This window comes from Setaria italica, chromosome VII, assembly GCF_000263155.2.
Source record: "Setaria italica strain Yugu1 chromosome VII, Setaria_italica_v2.0, whole genome shotgun sequence".
Taxonomy (NCBI): domain Eukaryota; kingdom Viridiplantae; phylum Streptophyta; class Magnoliopsida; order Poales; family Poaceae; genus Setaria; species Setaria italica.
In genome coordinates, this window is record NC_028456.1 from 26294903 (window position 1) to 26314127 (window position 19225).

Below are 19225 nucleotides of genomic sequence, written 5' to 3' on the forward strand. Positions count from 1 at the left end.
TCTGCAAAAACATGGACAAAAGAACATGTAAGATGGTTGAGTTGTTTTCGTGATTTTTGTTTGCATCTTGTTGAAGAAATGACCTGTCTTGGCTTTTGCAGTTGAAGGACAAACTGAAGAGTTATGGAGTTGAGAATTTTGATGATTTACTATTGGTTGAGGATACCAATAATCCAGGAATGAATCGTGGCTATGCTTTGCTTGAGTTTTCCACTCGACCTGAAGCAATGGATGCTTTCAGGATTTTGCAGAAGAGGGATGTAGTCTTTGGAGTTGATCGAAGTGCAAAGGTTTCCTTTGCTGATTCTTACCCTCAAGTTGATGATGAAATAATGGCACAGGTGACTACTTATTTTGTCCATTAGCTATTTGTACCTAACTTGGATTGTCCATTAGAGTAGTTTCAATTTATAACCACTCATCATTAAAGTTGTTGCATCCAAATTTCTGTTGTTTATGATTCAGGTCCGAACTGTATTTATTGACGGCCTTCCTCCCTCATGGGATGAAGACCGTGTTAAGAAATATCTCAAAAGGTATGGAGCTATTGAGAAAGTGGAGCTTGCTCGAAACATGCCAGCTGCCAAGAGAAAGGATTTTGGGTTTGTTACCTTTGATACTCATGATAATGCTGTTGCATGTGCTGAAGGGATAAGTAATTCTGAGATTGGGGAAGGCGATCACAAGGTCTGTTTTGTGACTATATTTGCAGCACCCTTTTAAATATTCTCTACTTTTTGAATGCTATGTTTTTTGTGCAAGTCATTCTAATGAGTAAAACTCTGGTCCAGGCAAAAGTAAGAGCTAGATTGTCGCGGCCACTACAACGACCTCCTAGAATGAAGCATGGATTAAGAGGAAATTTTAGAGTTGGACATGCTGCTTCCCGAGGTGGCCGTTTACCGTATGCTCGACCTCCTCCACCTCGCAGGCCTCCGCCACGTCTTGTTCGCCCTGCTGTCAGCCGCTTACCGCCCATCAGGAGCCATCCGTTGAAGAGGCCCGTTGACATTAGAGATAGGCGGCCTGTTATGTCAATGCCAGATAGAGCTAGGCGTTTGCCCCCTCCAGAGAGATCTTATGACAGGAGGCCCCCAGGTTTGCAGGCTTTTTGTGCACTCGATTCATTTATGTTGAAATGCAATGCATTATACCCATCTCAATTTTCTTTTTGAAATAAAACACCACAATTTTCTCATATTTCATTTGTGGACAGCTCCAGTTTACCCAAAGAAAAGTCCAAGGAGAGAATACGGGAGACGTGATGAACTTCCTCCTCCAAGGAGCAGAGCTGCACTTGACTATAGTCCAAGAGTTCCAGTTGACAGACGTCCCTCTTTCAGGGATGATTATTCACCCCGTGGATCAGGTTATTCAGACCTAGGTCCACGTAGTGCTCCCCGTCTTTCTGAAAGGCGAGCATATCCTGATGATAGTTATGGAGGGAAGTTTGACAGGCCTTTACCGGCCTATAGGGAGAGTCGGGGCCGTGATTATGATACCATTTCTGGATCAAAGCGTCCATATGCCGATATGGTGAGTGCGATTTATTTGTTTATAAATGGCCAGAACGTGCTGTGTGATCCTGAATCAACCTAATCGTGTTAATGTTCTGTCAAGGATGATGCGCCTCGGTATCAAGACATCAGTGTTCGTCAGTCCAAGGCACGTTTAGACTATGATGTTGGTGGCAGCAGTGCTCGGTATGGAGATACATATAGTGAGAGGTTTGTGGACATTTAGAGATTTCAGTCCTTTTTGCCTTGTATTTTCTTCTATTCAACATGCTACATATTTTTGCCTTTGTAGGCCTGGACGATCACATGTGGGATATAGTGGCAGCCGATCAATTTCTGGTCATGATTCAGCCTATGGCAGCAGCCGTCATGGCATGGGCTATGGAGGTATAGTCTTGAAGGCTCTATTATCTGTTAGGCACTTTTGGTCATTCACTTATTTCAATTTTCATGTCAATTTGCATTCAACTCTAGCAGGTTCTGCTAGCGGTGGTGATGCTGGTGGAATGTACTCATCAAGTTACAGTGGTAGCTACACATCTCGTGGATCTGATGTGAGTATATTTGAAATATCAACTCATTTTTTCTACTATTTTTTTGTTTCCTCAAATTCATTTGAATTTTCCATTTGGCCAGGTTGGTGGGAGTTCATATTCATCACTTTACTCGGGCCGTAATTTGGGTAGCAGCAGTGGTGGCTACTATGGGGGTAGCGGTTCCAGTTCATATTACTAAGGTGCAAATCTCTTCTTTTTCCCCAAGTTTGTTTCATTGTGCATAAATTATTTTCACCTCTCCCCCTTTCGCTTTCTCTCCACATCATGGTGCTAATTTGTTGGGGATGGCAAATGTTTCCCTGTGTGTCAAAGACATGGAAGTCTGGATCAACCATGAATTACTTTAATGACATAGATTTGGCATCGCATCGTCTTTGTGGAACAGATTTGGCATCGTAGGAGTTGGTGTAGGCCTGCATTTTATGGAGCTTCTGAATTTGAGGCTTACAGATCTGAAAAGAAGTGCCAAGTACTCAAGTGCGGGCAATGTTTTCAAATACGACATGTTCAAAGAAGCCAGAGACATCAAGTTGGTTGAAGCAGTAGTCCGGAGGATGTTCTGGCTTGTTTATGTAATGTAAGGATTTGCTTTATTTGGTCAAGAGTTATGAACATAAGGGCCAGCTATGGTATTTTATAAGTGTTTCGACATATTTACTTCCAGTGTTTCTATAACCTTATTGAGACAGATATGGAGTGTACTTTGAGGTAGTTTCTGCAATTCAAGGTTTTTGGAGATTCCATCTTGTGATGTGCTGGCCAAAGATCAGCTTACAAATGAAGCTTTACAAGCAGTGCTTGTTGTAAGGCTGCTAGTTTCTGAAAACCTCCTCTTCTTAGCATGCTTCACCTGTTCTCTAGAGGATCAATATTTGGACAGAATGTTGATTGGTCAGACCTAAATTCTGGACCCATTCCATGTTGGATTCCATGGTTTTATTGGTTGCCAAAACTTGAGAGAAACCGCTTGTGTGGCTGATGCATTTCTTTCACCAAGCAGTTGCTTTGGCTTCCCCAAAGTTTAAGATAACAGAATTTGCAGCAAAAGGACATTTGAAATTTGAGTATAGCCCTGTGATGCTTTTGACTATATAGAACACATTACACAAGGCACCAGGTAAAAAAACAAGCAGTGCAATACTGACCAGCCTGGTTTGATCACCCACCATCCGTGAAATTTCTTTGAACTGCTATATGGAGCATGAGTTAATAACCATTTTGAGCTTAGTGGGACATTGGATGATTGCAAGCTTCAAGAATCTTGCTGGAGGCATAACACACTAACTGATCAAGTTACAGAAAAAGTTTGGTTTATCTGACACCATTAATTTCTATGACATACTTTTTTACCATGGTCTACGGCATAGCATTTAGTCTGTCCCTCAGTCTCGGAACACTCAGGGCTTGTTGCTTCAGACCCTGGAAAAGCTGCTTGGTTCAGTCAGCCAATCCAGGCACGCGATTTCATGAGCCTTCGGCTCTCTGTGCTGCCTGGAGGAGGTTGCCTGGCCCAGGGTCAGAACCAAACAAGCTGGGCTTTCAGCCCATAATATGGGGGATGGGGGATATATTTGATAGGTTAAATTTCTGATACTTACATAATTGTTTTGCATAGATTGTTTCTATCAAAAGATGTGTTGCTGTGCTAAGAGTCTACTTTATAAGTTAACCAAGGTATGCTGTGTTTCAACAGTAACTAGTGCTTGAAAGATACGGATACCAGCTAACTGCAGAGAGCTTAAACCTAAGCAAACTTATACCAGCTGGTTCTATCCTTTTGTCATAACAAGAAAATCACATGCACCAACTTAGTTTATTTTATCGATTGAACTAGTTTCAATAACATTATTGGATCCTGAGGTCGAGACATTTTTGGCCTTGAACTGGTTTTTGGAAATTACATTTTTCCCGTGGTGGCGCTGGGTTGGAAGATACGCCTGTATTTAGTTTAATTGAAGAGGCAGCTCTGAGATGGCTATTTCAGTATTCAGGAACAGCCATTTTGTGTGCTTATTGATGGTACTTGCCGATTATTGTTGTTGCTCATGTTAAGTAATTGCTGGAATAGGATTTAATAAAGGAAATTGGTTATGGTGCTATGAGATAGCAAAACTATGTTTGATTGCCAATAGTGCATGGAAGGAATAATTAAATCAGCCACATGCAATGGCATCACTGAATTTGGATACAGGGGAGCAGTACGTGGGAATCAGCACCTTGTGACTGGTTGATTTGGTGCCCTTTTGAAAAACAAGGGTTAGATGGAGATTGTTTTTTATTTACGGGGCAAGGATGAGGGATCTGAAATCAGGATGTGAAGGAAATATTTTTCTTGAAAATAGTAAGCACAAGATACATTCAAGTTCTGAACTGAAGGGTCTTGAATATTTCTCCTCAATTGTTCGAGCAAACACAAAGAGAACATTGCTTAGTCTTAACTATTTAATTATGCACTCAACATTAAGATGCTCTGAAGTCAGAACAAGCTGCCAAATATATCATTATCTGTTCCAGAATTGTTAGCCTGCGCCATTGGCAACCAATCTGACCATTTGAGTGCCTGAGCACAATTCCATTGCTTTTGTCCAGTTGGTTCTCATATTTGTAGTGATGTTATTATCAGAGAAGTTGATGCTTATTGTTTTCTCTGTCTTGCCTGGCATGCTAACATTCGGTCTCTTAAACTTGGCATGGTAGTTTTGATGTTGTTCCTTGGTTTTCATGCTAACCTGGCTTAAAGTATCCTGTTTTTTGAGTGTTTCGAGAACTGTAGCCAGCAGCATTCTTTCCTCCAGACAAGCATTGAGCTTCAAACAGGTAATGCGATTTTTTTGTTGTTGTTGTTGGATGGCTATCTAATGCTGCTGCCAGATTTGTGTTTCTTAAATTATCCTGTTTCTTTGAGCGCTTTGAGAATTGTAGCCAGAAGCATTCTTCCCTGAAGACAAGCATTTGAGCTTCGAACAGGTTATGTTATTTTTGTGTTGGATGGCAGTCTTATGCTGCCAGGTTGGTTTGTTAAACCGCTTGATATGATAGCTTTGTTGTATTGCCTTCATGTTCCTGATTTGAGCTTGTGTAAGAACACTCGTAACACTGGAACGGACTAAATGTACAAAACATTATTTGCTTGTAAGAAAGATCGTACGGAGATACACTGATTCTGTCACGCGTGAATGTGATTGTGCTATTCTCCGTTGGGTGTGTTTTTTAGCGTTTTAATTAGCCACGCCGTGCGTCTGCCCTGACGAGATGTAGCTGGGGAGCTCTACGCATTGACAGTCTTATGTGCTGTGGTCTATATGCCTTCTGCCCATGTTCCTCAACTGGAGGCATAGCTGATGAGCTATGCGCATTGACAGTCTTGGGTGCTGTGGTCTTCTATGCCTTCTGCTCATGTTCTTCTGTTTATTTATGTATGTATACTAATGTTTATTTTGTACTCTCTCCGTTCCTCGAAATTGTAGGTTGTTTTAGCTTTTTTTTGTTTATAGATGTTATTACGCATCTAGACATACACCGTATGTATCTAAGTGTATAAGTAAAACTATATACATCCGGAGTACCTTTTCGATTTTTAAATTTAAATTTATGACGTTTAGTAAACACTATATTTAAACCCAGAGAGTACAAAGGAATACATTTTTTTTCATTGGCTAAATGATACGGACCGTTCTCTATTGGACTATTGGCATCGCATATGCCCAATTTGTCGTGAGTTTTTGAAGCTGGCCGGTAATGGCTAACTCGAGCGGAGCTGCTAGGCTACTTCGACAAGCCGGACCGCTCTCCCCGCCGCGTGCTACGCCGTATACGCGGCAGGCCTAGCGCTTTCCCGCCTCCATGCGCTCGACGTTCCACGCGGCTGGGTCCCGGCGGCGTCACGCGACCACACAAGCAACGGCGTGGCGGCCGCCGCACGCCGTGCCGCCCCCGCGTCAAACCCACGCAGGCGGCCGCCGCAGCCGCCGCCGGCCTTTCCACCGGGGCCCGTGTCAACCGTGGGCAACCAGCCGCACCGCGCGGAAAACGCGGACGCGGCACGTTACGTCGCCCCCCTGTGCTTTGGCCACGCCGCGTCGGCGTCGGCGTCGCCGCCCCCCGCTCGTCGGTTCGCTTGGTCGCACACGGCCCCTCCGGGCACGCCGAGGCCCCCGCGAGTCGCCTTGCCGCTGCCGCACGCTACCCCCAGGTCGCACGGCGCCGCATGCCGCCGCGCGCGGCCAATCGCACGACGTGACCACCGCTCGCTCACCGCAGAGGACACAATTCCACTTCGCCCCCGGAAAAAAACTTTAATCCGAGAGGAGGCCGCGGCAAGGCAGCCATGGATGGAGAAGAGAGGATCCACGGCTCGCCCGTGATCCGACGGCCGCCGCGCCCGTTGGCGACGCATCGCAGCCGCGCGCCCAGCGGCCGAGAAGGCGGGGACGGGACGGGAGCCCACCGCGAAATTTTACGAGTCGCACGGCCCGCGCCGCGCGCGGGGGTGTCGGTCAAGGAAGGTGCCCCCACGCCCCGCGGTTGGCGCCGCCGCCGCTGCCGCCCACCGCCGCCCGCGTGCGCCCACCGCCACCTGTTGGCCGCCCAAGGGGAACGCCTCCTTCCGTTATAACCACCACACCATGCCGTCCTCTCCTCCACCACCGCCTCGCCATCCCCACCAGGTCCACCCCCACCACCACCATGGTCTCCTCTTCCCCTTCTCCCCCCGCCCCCGCCTCCGGCCGCCGCGTGCCGCCCCCGTGCTGGACGACCGACGAGACCCTCGCCGTCGCGCGGGCCTACACGGCGCGCCGCCTCGCCGTCGGCCGGGAGCACCTCACCTCCGCCGACTGGGCCGCCGTGGCCGCCGCCGCCCCGTCCAAGACCGCTAGGCAGTGCCGCCACAAGGTCGAGAAGCTCCGCCGCCGCCTCCGATCCAGCCGCCGCCGCCCCTGCCCGCTCCTCGACGCCATCGATCTCCTCGACGGACCTTCGCCGCCCTTCTTCTCCAAGTCGCAGTCCCGGTCCCCGTCGCTGTCCCCATCGCCACCGCCGGCGGTTTCCCCGCCGTCTCCCCCTTCCCCTCCCGCCTCCCCGCCCAGGAAGAGGCGGCGGGACGATGCCGGGGACGAGGATGGACTGAGCGACGTGGTGGGGGCGCTGAGGGCCATCGGAGAGGGGTTTCTGCGGGCGGAGGAGAGGAGGATGGAGGCCGCCAGGGAGGCGCAGAGGATGCGGATGGAGATGGCGCTCAGGCACCTTGATGCGCAGCGAAGGCTCATGGACGCGCTCGTGGGCCGCATCGTCGACGCCTTGGAGTAAAGTGGTGGCGCTAAGGTGTCTCCTCTCAAGTTTTCTTGCTTCTCCTCGTTTCGTACTGGCCCGTGTTTAGGAGTTTCTTAGAGCTGTTCATATGTAGTAGCTGTGATGGATCTGTGATGTAGTTGAAGTGGACAAATCTTAGTGCTTTGCAGTCTTGTATTGCTTAAAAGAGCGTTTCTTATGGAAGAGGAACAGTTACCTTCCCCTTTTCATGTCTATTTTGCCTGAATTTGTTAAATTCTATGTTCTGAAAAAAAAGTAACATACACTCCTGATAAGATAAGAGCTCTAGAACGTTGAATATTGATGACAATTGTGTTTGGGGTACCTGGTCTTTTATTTACTTGAGAAGGAAGAACACACTTTTCACTTACAGACATACATCATGAAAACCTTTGTCACCTTTTGCGTAAGAAATCGAATGTACAGGAACCAAAAGAATGAACTGGGGATGTTGTTTGTTAACAACTTTTCTGTTAAGACACTGAAATACTGAATGAACTCACTACTGGGGAGGGGGGTGTTACTTAGATGATTGGGCCAACCTATATGCTTTGAGACAGTCGTACCGAGGTTTCATTTTCAGTCACGTCCCAGCAGAGTCCTTTTTAGTTCTGCTTGAGTTTTCACTTCGTGGAGCTGAATATTCAGCATATTCAATTGGACAACTGAAGAAACTCACTATCCTGAATGAATATAACCCTATCCTGAAGGTGGATGTATTTTAGTGACCCTTTCAAGCAATTACATATGGGAAAAGGATCAGGCAATATTGATACCCTGAAACCTACACATTAACATTACTTGGGTTGATGATTGCTGCAACACGTATACACTTTGAACAATTACTGGTACCCAAGCCAAAATCCTCAAGGAACCTCTGATAGACACATGAAGATTTCTGTACAAAGTTACCAGAGACAAACGTTTGTGTTCACTTCTTTTACATACAGGTATTAGGAAATTGAAGAAGATGGATTCTAAATTTTCTTCTTTATATATTGAGGTTATTCTTTATGACATGTTTTACTTTAAAATTTGCATGGTATCAAATGTGAATATGTTCGCTTAGCCGGATGAATGGTTTATGTTGGTTATAGATGCTTCATCGAGATTCATTGCGGTGCTTATAGGCTATTATCCCAACCTTCATTTTTATCCTTTATTGACCAACTTTTGTTAAGGAAAATATATTCTCTGGATAATGTATTCTGTCTTATTAATTATTTCTATTTCTGTGAACAACACAGTTCTGCTGCTGTTGTGTTTCTCCTTTCATTCCTGTTCCTTTCCAAAATGTTTCTGCATGTGCATGTGTGCATGATTTTGTCCATTGCTGATCAATGACATTTTTTGCTCCCTGTTTTTTCAGTAGATTTTATGTTTTAGATGATACTTATCCTTTTTGTCACATATTACTCACATTTGCTGTATGCACTTTCTTTCTTAGAGAGAAGGGCAGATGCTTTTCAGTTATCTGAATGGCAATAGTTTGGAACTTAAGATATCCCGCGACCTGCTACAGTTATCTTGTTACTGTTTAGAATCTTCTTATCCAGTGAGCACACTAAATGGGTACTTGAAAGTTTTCCGAGTACTATAAATTTATACAGGAAAGGTTGTATCTGTCCACTACCTCAATCTAACGGTTCCATTTGGTGTCAGCGGATTTGGTGCGGATGAGGACACCACTTAAATATGATCTAGGACCACCATCATAGGATGTGGTCCTTATGCTGGCATCCACTCCTTTAGCTAAACTGTGCTGTTCGACAATTGGGCTACCACTTGAGATTAGCATCAGCAAATGAAAATTGAGGTATGCACATTGACTCGATGCACGCTGATTTGAAAGCAGGAACTCGCTCCATGATGTTTGGCTTTACTACCGCATTCCATCATGTGTGGTCCTTCAATTTTTGATATGGTTCTGTATAAGAAGCATTATCTAGGTTTATCGGATAACATTATTTAAAAGCCTAGTCTACTGAATATTTTCATCTCTCATGTCCTTTGTGTGTAATATACCATGATCATGCTCTTCTTTTGCATGAATGATGTATCTTTTGAGATATTTATGGTGTCTCTTTCTTTTATTTATAACATGAACGATAGTTATTCAGTTCTTAAAACTGAACATTTCTGCCATGGCTGTTTGTGAGAATTCTAAAAAAACACTCAGCCAGTGGGGGAAAGACTGCCCCCACAGTATTACATTAAGAATTCTACTCTAGTTGACATCTTTTCTTGGACCAGTGGAGGATGTGCACATATGACCTGTTCGTTCTTGGTGAGTAACTAACATTTAGGCATCAAACTGTATTACATGAAAGGTGAATGGTATACATGTGTTAATGCTATCCGTGTGAATCCTTGCTCTATGGTTACAGAAATAGTGTAAGTGAAATATCATCATTAGTTACTCTGAACACAGAATGTGCACCTCAGTTTCCTCTATTTCTCTCCATGATCTGAGTTAAATAGAAAAGGAACATCTTTTAACTTTAGCTTCCCACGTTTCATTAATAGTGATTTTTCTGAAGTACACATGAAATCTTGTGCATTATTTAGGAGTATACTTTCCAGTAAATTTGGGTATGATTATCTTGTTTTGTGTCCTCATCTCCTGTTCCATCTGCAAGTAGTTGCACCTGAAAGCAATTTCTAGCTGGGGCAAATCAATCATTCTGCTGAAGTTTGATAGTTTCCTGTTTTCTTGCATAGCCATTTGTAGTGGTGAAAATAGATAAATTCAGGTCTTTGGTCAAACATACACATGCCTTGCACAATCCTGCATATACACCTTGAGAAAAAAATAAGTACATGCCAATAGTTTTGGGCCAATCAGCAAGCACAAAAGCAGGAAAAGGAGGATTAACCTAAAGCAGAAGTAAGCCTCTCTTTTGCACCATCTTCTTTAGGCCCGGGACCATCTCCAAGATGGCCTAATTCCTATCTATTGACCTCCAATGTAACTTGTGGCATATAATTACCCTGCCACTGCTAAGATATGTCCAGATTTGAATGATGGATCATTGCATTGACAACCTCATTTTCTTCTGCAGAGTATGTAGAGTGCACCCCATAGCATACATAGAAGACTATGATCACAAGGCTCCAGATGCCGAATCTCTGATAGGACCTCATCTTGAGGGTGGTTATCAGGAACACGTTCAGGAAGACAGATGCAGCAGCAGGCCACGGCATCAGAGGGACAGACCACTCTGATGGTGGTCCAGCAACGTCCTGCCGTGCTGTGCAGTGGAAGATTGTGGTGATTGCTATGGAGATGGCCCCGAACAATGTCATCCCCCATCTGCACCACCCATCGATCTTCCTCGAGATGGAGAAGCCGAGAGAGCTCAGCGTGAGGAGCAGCATGAAGAGTAGGACATGAAGCGGCCGGTTCACGCCGACCTTCACATACCGGTGGTAGATGAGCGCGTTGGCCACCAGGTAGAAGACCAGGAGGGTCCCGATTGATATCATCTCAAACACTGTCTGCAGCTCCGTGAAGAGTGCTAATGATGCAGTGCAGAAGCCTGAACAACGATAGTGCTTGATGGTTAATTAGAAAGTACTGCAAAAAAAGATGCTGGCTAGCGCATTGGAATGTATTTGTTAGAAATAATTTGCATTATCTTGCGATGAGCATGAATTATGCCATTGCCGAGATCTTACATCCATTATGGCCTTGATCTCACTAAAGTTACATGTACTTATCTTAAACTGCTTTACCTATAGAAACAATAAGTTTATCTCAATCATGGGAGACACTACTTGTTAGATGAACTTTGCCCCAGAAATGTTGGAAGTCCATATCAGAGTGCAGAGTGTCAAAACGAAAGTAAGCCTAAAAGCTAGTGCAATAGTGTTTGCTTATTATGGGCATCACTCGGTCTAGACTAGGTTTGTTTTTGCAAGTCATCTTCTTTTTTGCGCCGTAATACCTGCCGTTTTTGTAAGTTATCTTCTGGGGCTTGTGGTTAAATGGTTCATAAGCCTACGACTTTAACCATTACTACTTGCTAGAGCATACTTTTTGTTTGCACATACATAGAGTTATCTTCACACTAACCATCTCACTCTACTCCCCATTGGGGACTTAAAAAAAGCAGTTCTGCTCCAATGCTGATATTAGACTTGCAGGAAAGATTTGAGACAACTATTCAGCACACAGCAGTACTACTGCATCTTGATTGCAAAAGAATCACTCACTGACCTATGCTGCAAGAAATGCTGTCTAAATCGATATGATGCTGTTTGAAAGATTTAGCAGCGTGCGTTTATTGGGTTTGGGTACCTAGAAAGATGGTGGCGTTCATAGGAGTGCCGGTAGAAGGGTGGACCTTGGCGAGCCACGACGGCACCAGTCGCGCCCTGGCGATAACGCACAGGTACCTGGCCTGCCCCAGCATCGCCACCAGCAGCGACGCCACGATGCCGAGGCTCGCGCCGGCGCCGACCACGCTGCTCGCCCACCTCCACCCCACCTTCTCCCTGAATGCCGACGAGAACGGCGCGGTCTCCGATATCTCGTTGTAGGGCAGCATGGCGCAGAGGGTGAGGGACATGAGGCAGTAGAGCGCGGACACGACGAGCACGGAGCCGGCGATGCCGACGGGGAGCGCGCGGGCGGGGTCCCGGATCTCCTCGGCCATGGTCGACGCCGAGTCGTACCCGATGTAGCTGAAGTAGACGATGGCCGCGCCGTCCAGGACGCCGCGGACGCCGTAGGGGGCCAGCCCGTGCGGCCGCACCAGGTTCCCCGCGCTGCCGTTCCACAGCCCGGCCACGATGATGAAGGCGAAGAAGAGCAGGTGGAACACCGTGAGCACCATGTTCAGCATCGAGCTCTCCTTGGTGCTGCAAACAGTTGCAAATTAAATCAGTCTGGTCTCTCAATGCCAATATATATTCTTCTTTTTTTTCTTTTGCAAAATGTGTTTTGCTAATCTCTGGCTAACCTTGTTGAAAAAAAATTAACAGAATGTCATCTATCAGAGTATCGCACTGATAGCAAGTCATGCACGCACAGAACTTGTACTAGTGTGTTCATCATAAAATATAGGAACTAAGAACACAGAACCACATGTAAACGAAGAGAAAATTACATAATGTGTGATATTAGCTAGAAATTAAGTGGCTTAGTAACGTGCCTACATTTACCTATAGCACAGGCATATGGTTATGATGAGGATGAGCGCGACGGCCGGCACGTCCAGTGCGTTGTACCCCTCGGCGAGGCCGTCGACGACGATCCTCCAAGCGTTGGGCTCCGTGACTCCGAACGTCGAGGCCAGGTAGTCCGTGAAGCTCCTCGCCACCGCCGCGTTCGACAGCACGTACTCCATCAGGATGTTGGCTCCACCGAAGAACCCCACGAACTCGCCTGACAAAATAAGGATACAGGGGTTTAGCCGTTAAGCTTCCATTGTCCAATCTATTCTCTCGTTGTCCTTTATTGTTCGGACATTAATTAATACACTTTACGGTACATATAAGGATCATTGCATTTCCAATTTTCAGGTATATGTTACAAGTACTCCTTCTGATGACACAAATCCAATCTTGTCATGAAAACTTGTCGGAAGAACATGAACAGCATCTAGCAGGGAACTTATTTCTCTCATAATATCTCGGTCGTGGTTTCAAAAGAAACTGTAGCGCTGAATGTTCTTCAGTTTTTTTAACGTAACTGTAGGCAGCGAGAAACCAGTAGGGTACGTGATGAGGAAGAGAGTTTATGGATTATTACCGAACGTTACTCTGAGGTAGCTGAAGGCGCCGCCGGCGACGGGGAAGCGCACGGAGAACTCGGCGTAGCAGAAGGACGACAGCAGCGCGGAGACGCCGGCGATGACGTAGGACGCGAAGACGGCGGCGCCCGCGGTGTCTCGCGCCACCCTCCCCGTGGTGACGAAGACCCCCGCGCCGAGCATCCCGCCGACGCCGAGCGCCACGAGGTCGTACCACTCGAGCCGCCGCTTCATGCGCGCCCCCGACCGGTCCCGCACCTCGTTCATCTCCTGCGCCGGCGTCCACGTCACCAGCGCCCTCCGCCGCAGCCGGTGCGGCGTCTGCGCTATCGACAGCAGCACGTCGCGCAGCGCCATTGGCGTAGCCGCCTCTCTCTCCTCCTCCCTTTCTTGTTCTGTGGTTTGCTGGGTGGACGTAGCCGGGACGATCGAATCGATCTCGGCCACTATTTATACGAGAATAGAGGAGAGCTAGCATTCAAGTTCTTGGGCACTCGGACGGTGGGCAATGAAGGTCTCTGCACCTGTTCAGCTTTTTGGGCGTACGGGCCCTCGCGAGCTAGCAAGCCTAGCCAAAGCCACCCGAGCCCAGTAGTGGATGGATGCTTGTGTCCGTCTGTAACTGGGGAAAACCCTTTGCCTACTGGCTACTTGGAGTATCTAGCTCGCATGGAGCAGCTTCAAAATCAAGGACCTGTCTCTTGCTGCTGCTCGCTGTGCAGCGACCGCTTGGATCACAGCGTGCGTGCGTTCGTCCGTGCGCGAGCCATGTGTTCGCCTCGAAAACCACTCCACGCAGGCCACACACGCACATGCCTGCAGCGCGAAATGCTGTTCTTGCGCCACTGCTTCTCTGAAAGCTATGAAAAATCTTGGAGAGAAACGCTAGGTAACTTCGTCCGAATGCATTTCTTATACCTGAATAAAAGATGGTTGCAGATTCAGGCATATATTCTGGACTCGCCTGCAGCATTTACTTAGGGGGCGTTTGGGAGGAGGGGGCTAAATTTTAGCCCCCGTCACATCGAATGTTTGGACACTAATTAGGAGTATTAAACCTAGACTAATTACAAAACTAATTACACAACCCCTAGGCTAAATCGCGAGACGAATCTATTAAGCCTAATTAGTCCATGATTTGACAATGTGATGCTACAGTAACCATTCACTAATGATGGATGAATTAGGCTTAATAGATTCGTCTCGCGATTTAGCCTAGGGGTTCTGCAATTAGTTTTACAATTAGCTTATGTTTAGTCATCCTAATTAGTATTCGAACATCCGATGTGACAGAGCTAAAGTTTAGCCTCCTCCTCCCAAACACCGCCTTAATCCTATACACCAGCAGCTCGCTGGTACGTGTGGGTGTGCGATTTCTGACGGCTCCTGGATTTTCTATGCTGCTTCGACTGAAGCTCACACATGGCACAGGATTCAGGCTTTCAGCGGGTAATAGATGTGGATGGATCTTGCGGCTGTTTGTAAATAGCGATCAAATCAATACTAGGATGTAGAGCACAGATTCCTGTACCCCTCATGTTGACACCTGGTCTGGCAAAGCAGGGAGGTCAAATCTACATGAGCCCTATCAGGAGACCATCAGACCATCAATATACTAATGACCATGTACGAGCCACCAGCAGGTGCAATAGCATGGCGACGTGTCGACTTGCAATTGGCCCCGGGGGAGAGCATGCCACAGGCAGCCGTCAGCTGCTGGCTGCTCCAAGATGTTTAGGCCGTGTCCAATAGTAAGAGACACAGCTGGTAGCTCTAAGAAGGGAGGGAGAGAGAAGGAACAGGGAGAGCAGACGTAACACAGTGAGAGAGAAATGCGTGGGAGAACGTGCGAGACCATCTCTTCCTCAGGCGCTAGCTCTTCACTTTTGCTACTGTTCACGAAGTAAAAACTATAATTTAACTGGCTTAGAGCTAGACCTTTGGAGGAGGCCTTATCATTTATCAGCCTGAAGATGTCGTTTTGAATTTGTTTCATGCAAGTAGTACCAATATCAATGTGTAGTTACCAACTTTCAATTACTGCAAGACAGGCAGGATGCCAGAGAGCTGAACTGAAAAGTGAGAAAATGCAGAAACAAACTGTGGCAAATAGCAAACACTATTATCAGTTAAAAATCAATTAAGTATTGCAACATCTGTAACCCTATCCTATACCTAGCAATTAGATATTGTGTTAAAAGGATTGAAAAAAAAGCGTTCAACGATTGAGATATTAGGGAAAAGAAACTTCTCTGAAAGTGAGTCAATGTATTGTGATCCAACCCTGACGAGCTTCTTTTCCGAAGGGAACCTTGATGAGCTTTTCCAAGGACGTACGCGATCTCTGTAGAAAGATAACATAGGAGGGTAGCACCAATGATCTGACGGCTTGAAAGAGAGGCCAGGCGATGTCCAGAATAGTCAAAGATTCAGAGAGCATAAAATGATTACTCTGAAGCTCTGAAAGTCTGAAAGATATAAACAGACGAACTGTTGCATGCGCATGAAAGCATCAAGATCACTACTACGAAGAACATATCTTCGCACATCGTATAATACTTGAGAAAAGCTCGACGGCTAAAAGGTTGCAGAAACAAGTAGAGATCAACTGATCTGCTGGCTGCGCAAGTAGAGATCAACTGATCTGCTGGCTGCGCCGGCACAGGAACAATTCGCCTTGGATGCTCGTATAGCATGCAGCTGGCACTACGGGGGTTCCCGGAGAAAGAAGAACACGCAGCCGCACACTCGCAGAGGCTGCCAATAATGATGGCCTCGGGAGAAAGATGAGGCGACTTTGCAATTGTTAATCCTTTGATTTGGCACGGATTTGGAATCGCCTTGTTAATCACAAAGGGGAGGCGTAGGTTAGATGCTACAGGTGTAGGCACGCTTGATGCTCCCCTAGCCTGCCCTTGGAATAGATAAAGATGACATGGCGCATATATATCATATATATATCCTAGCCAAACTGCATTCCCATGTCCATGTGGGTATACCACTTTTTCTAACATGCGTAGATGTACTAGAGATCAAGATGCATGTAGCATATTCGAAAAGATTGTGATTTGTTTAGTCTTCAAGTCAGAGACCTTATGCATTTTGTTTTGGACTGCAGTGCTGTGCACCTAGATAATTGTATGCCTGTTAAGTAGACATGTGATGAGATGTGTGAGAGGGGCATTTGCTCCCAGTTTTTTTAGTTGGTGTTTCTTTCAGATCACAGAAGTTTTATAGGGAGGGGAACTACTCAATTATTCCCCCCTGCATTTGGTTAGAGAATGTATTTTATCAGATGATTTGCTCCCCATTTTTGCAATGGTATCCTGCTTATCGTAAAGAATGGTCTAGTACTCTAGCCTCTAGCGAAGTGAACCAACCAATTCTGTCCGGGTTAGTTTTGTTTCAGTTTTATATCATTTTGAGCTGAAATCAGAACTTGAAGATCATCAGTCCAGGCCCCATAGTCAGCCCATACCAGTTTGTGTACGCCTTGGCCCATTAAGACTTTGGACCAGCCAAAACATTCCCAGCCCAAAGGCATACCATGGTGGCATGGTTGGTTTGCTTCGGGGAGCCCGTTTGTTACGTGCCTTCCAGTGTTGGAGATTCGTGCATCAATTACTATCCGTTGGATGCCTCCCATGTTTCCTCAACCCTACTATCCTATATGCTCAAGCCGTCCCCATCTTCCGCTCGTCTGTGCTTGCTCGCCGGGCACGCCGCCGCTACTCGCTGCGCGCAGGGCCGCCGCTGCCGACCGCCAACGCTGCACGCGGGGCCGTCGCCGCCGACCGCCAACGCTGCACGCGGGGCCGTCGCCGCCGCTCCTGCTCGCTGCGCGCTGGCGTGTGCCGCTGTCGCGCCTCTCACTGCATGCCGCTACCGCCCCAGCGCTGCGCGCAGGGCTGCCACCACTCTTGCTCGCGCGCGCCCCAGCGTGTGCTGCTGCCGCCCTGACGCTGCATCCGCGAGCCCAGCTTTGCGCAGTGCGCCGCCGCCGCACGCCGATCCCTGTGCCCCTCTCACCGTCTTGGGACCTGAGGTACCTCTTCTATCCAACTCGAGCATGATGCCAGCCCTGCATCAACAGCATCTTGCTGTTCTCGAATGTCGCAATCTACCAGCGACACAACATTAATTCTACTTCCTCTCATCTCTCATTTGCTTGCTTTGTTAGATCAGTAAGTAATCTAATCACCGCCTCCCTGTTCGTGAAAATGCTCTGCCAAGATGGATGAATACTAACCTGCCCAGCAGGTGTTCGATAGAATGTTCATGAGAGATGGGAAATTATTTTTCATTAAATAATCTATCCGCCACCACCTTATTCTTTCAAGAATTTTTAGAACCTGTATCATAATTCCTTCCTGATCATTGAGTTTGCCTACATGAGAATTGATGATACACGTTGGCGTGGTCTTTTCATGTGTCCTTTAGTATTAAGTATTTACCGAATATTTTCCATTTTAAGTTCCAGTTTACAATGCTGCATAAGAGGGTGATTTACTGATTTCTAGAATGTTCATCTCAGCCCAGGTAGAGAGCATTGAACTGGTAACATCAAGTCATTGTGTCGTGCGACTTTTCAAAGTACTGTTAAGTTATTCTAGACTACAGTAATGCATATAAAGATGTCATATTCTCATAGATCCATATTTCAACAATCCTAAGAACTATATTCAACATATTTCTAAACTTGTTTCAACATATGTGAATAACATATTCAACATTTTTGAAAATGCATTTCAAATAACTATTTCTACATTTCTATATATCCGGCTCAACAATCAAGTTCATCTTGTTTAACATTTTCTATGAATTTTTCTACATTACAATAAAGTTATTTCTCCATATTTACTGACTATTACTTAAATATTTCAACTTTCCTGATTGTCGTATTTCAGTAAAGCTACTTCAACACTACTGAATTACAAGTTAACTTTCCTTATTGTTGCATTTTAACATTTCTGTAAATATACCTCAACACTACTGCATATCATGTTCAACTTTCATGATTGTTGTATTTCAACATTTCTGTAAAGCTACTTTAACACTAAACACTATTGAAGAACAAGTTTAACTTTGACGATTGTTGTATTTCAACATTTCTATAAGTCTACCTCAACACTACTGCATAACAAGTTCAACTTTTCTGACTGCTGTATTTCAACATTTTTGTAAATCTACCTCAACACTACCGAATAACATCCTTGTAATAATAAATTAAAGCCTTCAATCAACATTCTAAATTTTGAAATTGCAATTTCAACAATTCCCTTCTAATTTATATCTATTTTTGTATCCTTTCATACTTTTGACTACATTTTTATATTTATACTTAACAGGTATCGGTAAAGCTTCATGAGAAGATATTCAAGTGATGCTTTAGATCTACTTCGAGAACTTTGTATTCGGTTGTAATGAACATATGGATGATACCTCTAATGTAATTATTAGTATATGGATATTTTTCCTTTTACAATTTGGTTTCTAAACTTTGTATTACATTTATGAACTTCAAATATCAGTTTGCAAGTTCCCACCCATTCTTAACCCCTTTCTAACCACGTGCCCCGAAAAAAAAGTCAATGCAAGCGAATGGATGCTCGTTGCCTGCAGGAAAAAAAAGTCAAAGACAGCAAATGGATGGATGGTTGCTGCCGACTTTTTTTTAGCCTTTTTTTTATAAGATTCTCACGAATAGGTCTCTGGCGGAAACATTTCAAAATTTGTACCCTTAGCTTGGCGCCATCCACGCTGATGTTAAACTTACACGTCTTGGCGCAAGAGGGTTTTGGTGCCAAGGTCGTTGCGCCGTCGGTGACGTGAGTGCTGACATGGTAAGGGGCTTGGCGCCAGTGTCGATGGTGCTAAGCTTGGCGCCGTAGATCTTGGTGCCGAGCTGTTACCCCATAGCTCTTGATGTTTCGATGAAACATGTATAATATTCCGAGGAACATGCAACAAACCACACTACGGTCAACTGTACCGGATGATCACATCTTATCCCAAAAGTTTGGGTTCGAATCCCAATATCTCTGACCTCGGTGGAGAGGTTGCCGACTTGGTGGACGACGTGCTT

At 45.8% G+C, this 19225-nt stretch overlaps 3 protein-coding genes and 1 long non-coding RNA gene across 4 annotated transcripts in view; 3 read left to right on the forward strand and 1 right to left on the reverse strand.

Moving 5' to 3' along the window:
* Positions 1-5235, forward strand: part of LOC101754536 (nucleolin) — a gene marked incomplete in the record, with an annotated part of 7096 nt that extends 1861 nt beyond the window's left edge. The window contains 10 exon segments of the mRNA XM_012847719.3: positions 7-27; positions 102-341; positions 466-687; positions 792-1098; positions 1217-1536; positions 1621-1727; positions 1810-1904; positions 1995-2071; positions 2154-2253; positions 2460-5235. Of these exon segments, the coding sequence (XP_012703173.1) occupies positions 7-27; positions 102-341; positions 466-687; positions 792-1098; positions 1217-1536; positions 1621-1727; positions 1810-1904; positions 1995-2071; positions 2154-2252 (1488 nt within the window).
* Positions 5236-6631: 1396 nt separating this feature from the next.
* LOC101754943 (actin cytoskeleton-regulatory complex protein pan1) lies at positions 6632-7599 on the forward strand. Its single transcript, XM_004976358.2, has one exon. The coding sequence runs from the start codon at positions 6761-6763 to the stop codon at positions 7379-7381; it is 621 nt and encodes a 206-aa protein (XP_004976415.1). The 5' UTR covers positions 6632-6760; the 3' UTR covers positions 7382-7599.
* Positions 7600-10384: 2785 nt separating this feature from the next.
* Positions 10385-13541, reverse strand: LOC101757130 (cationic amino acid transporter 6, chloroplastic). The gene is made up of 4 exons (XM_022828539.1): positions 13140-13541; positions 12551-12773; positions 11685-12247; positions 10385-10923 (listed from the first exon to the last, which is right to left on the reverse strand). Exons 1-4 carry the CDS (start codon positions 13495-13497, stop codon positions 10385-10387), a joined length of 1683 nt encoding a protein of 560 aa, XP_022684274.1. The 5' UTR covers positions 13498-13541.
* Positions 13542-16818: 3277 nt separating this feature from the next.
* LOC101755346 lies at positions 16819-18689 on the forward strand. Its single transcript, XR_215550.2, has 2 exons — positions 16819-17185; positions 18489-18689. It is a non-coding gene; the product is annotated as an uncharacterized LOC101755346 (long non-coding RNA).
* Positions 18690-19225: the final 536 nt, after the last annotated feature.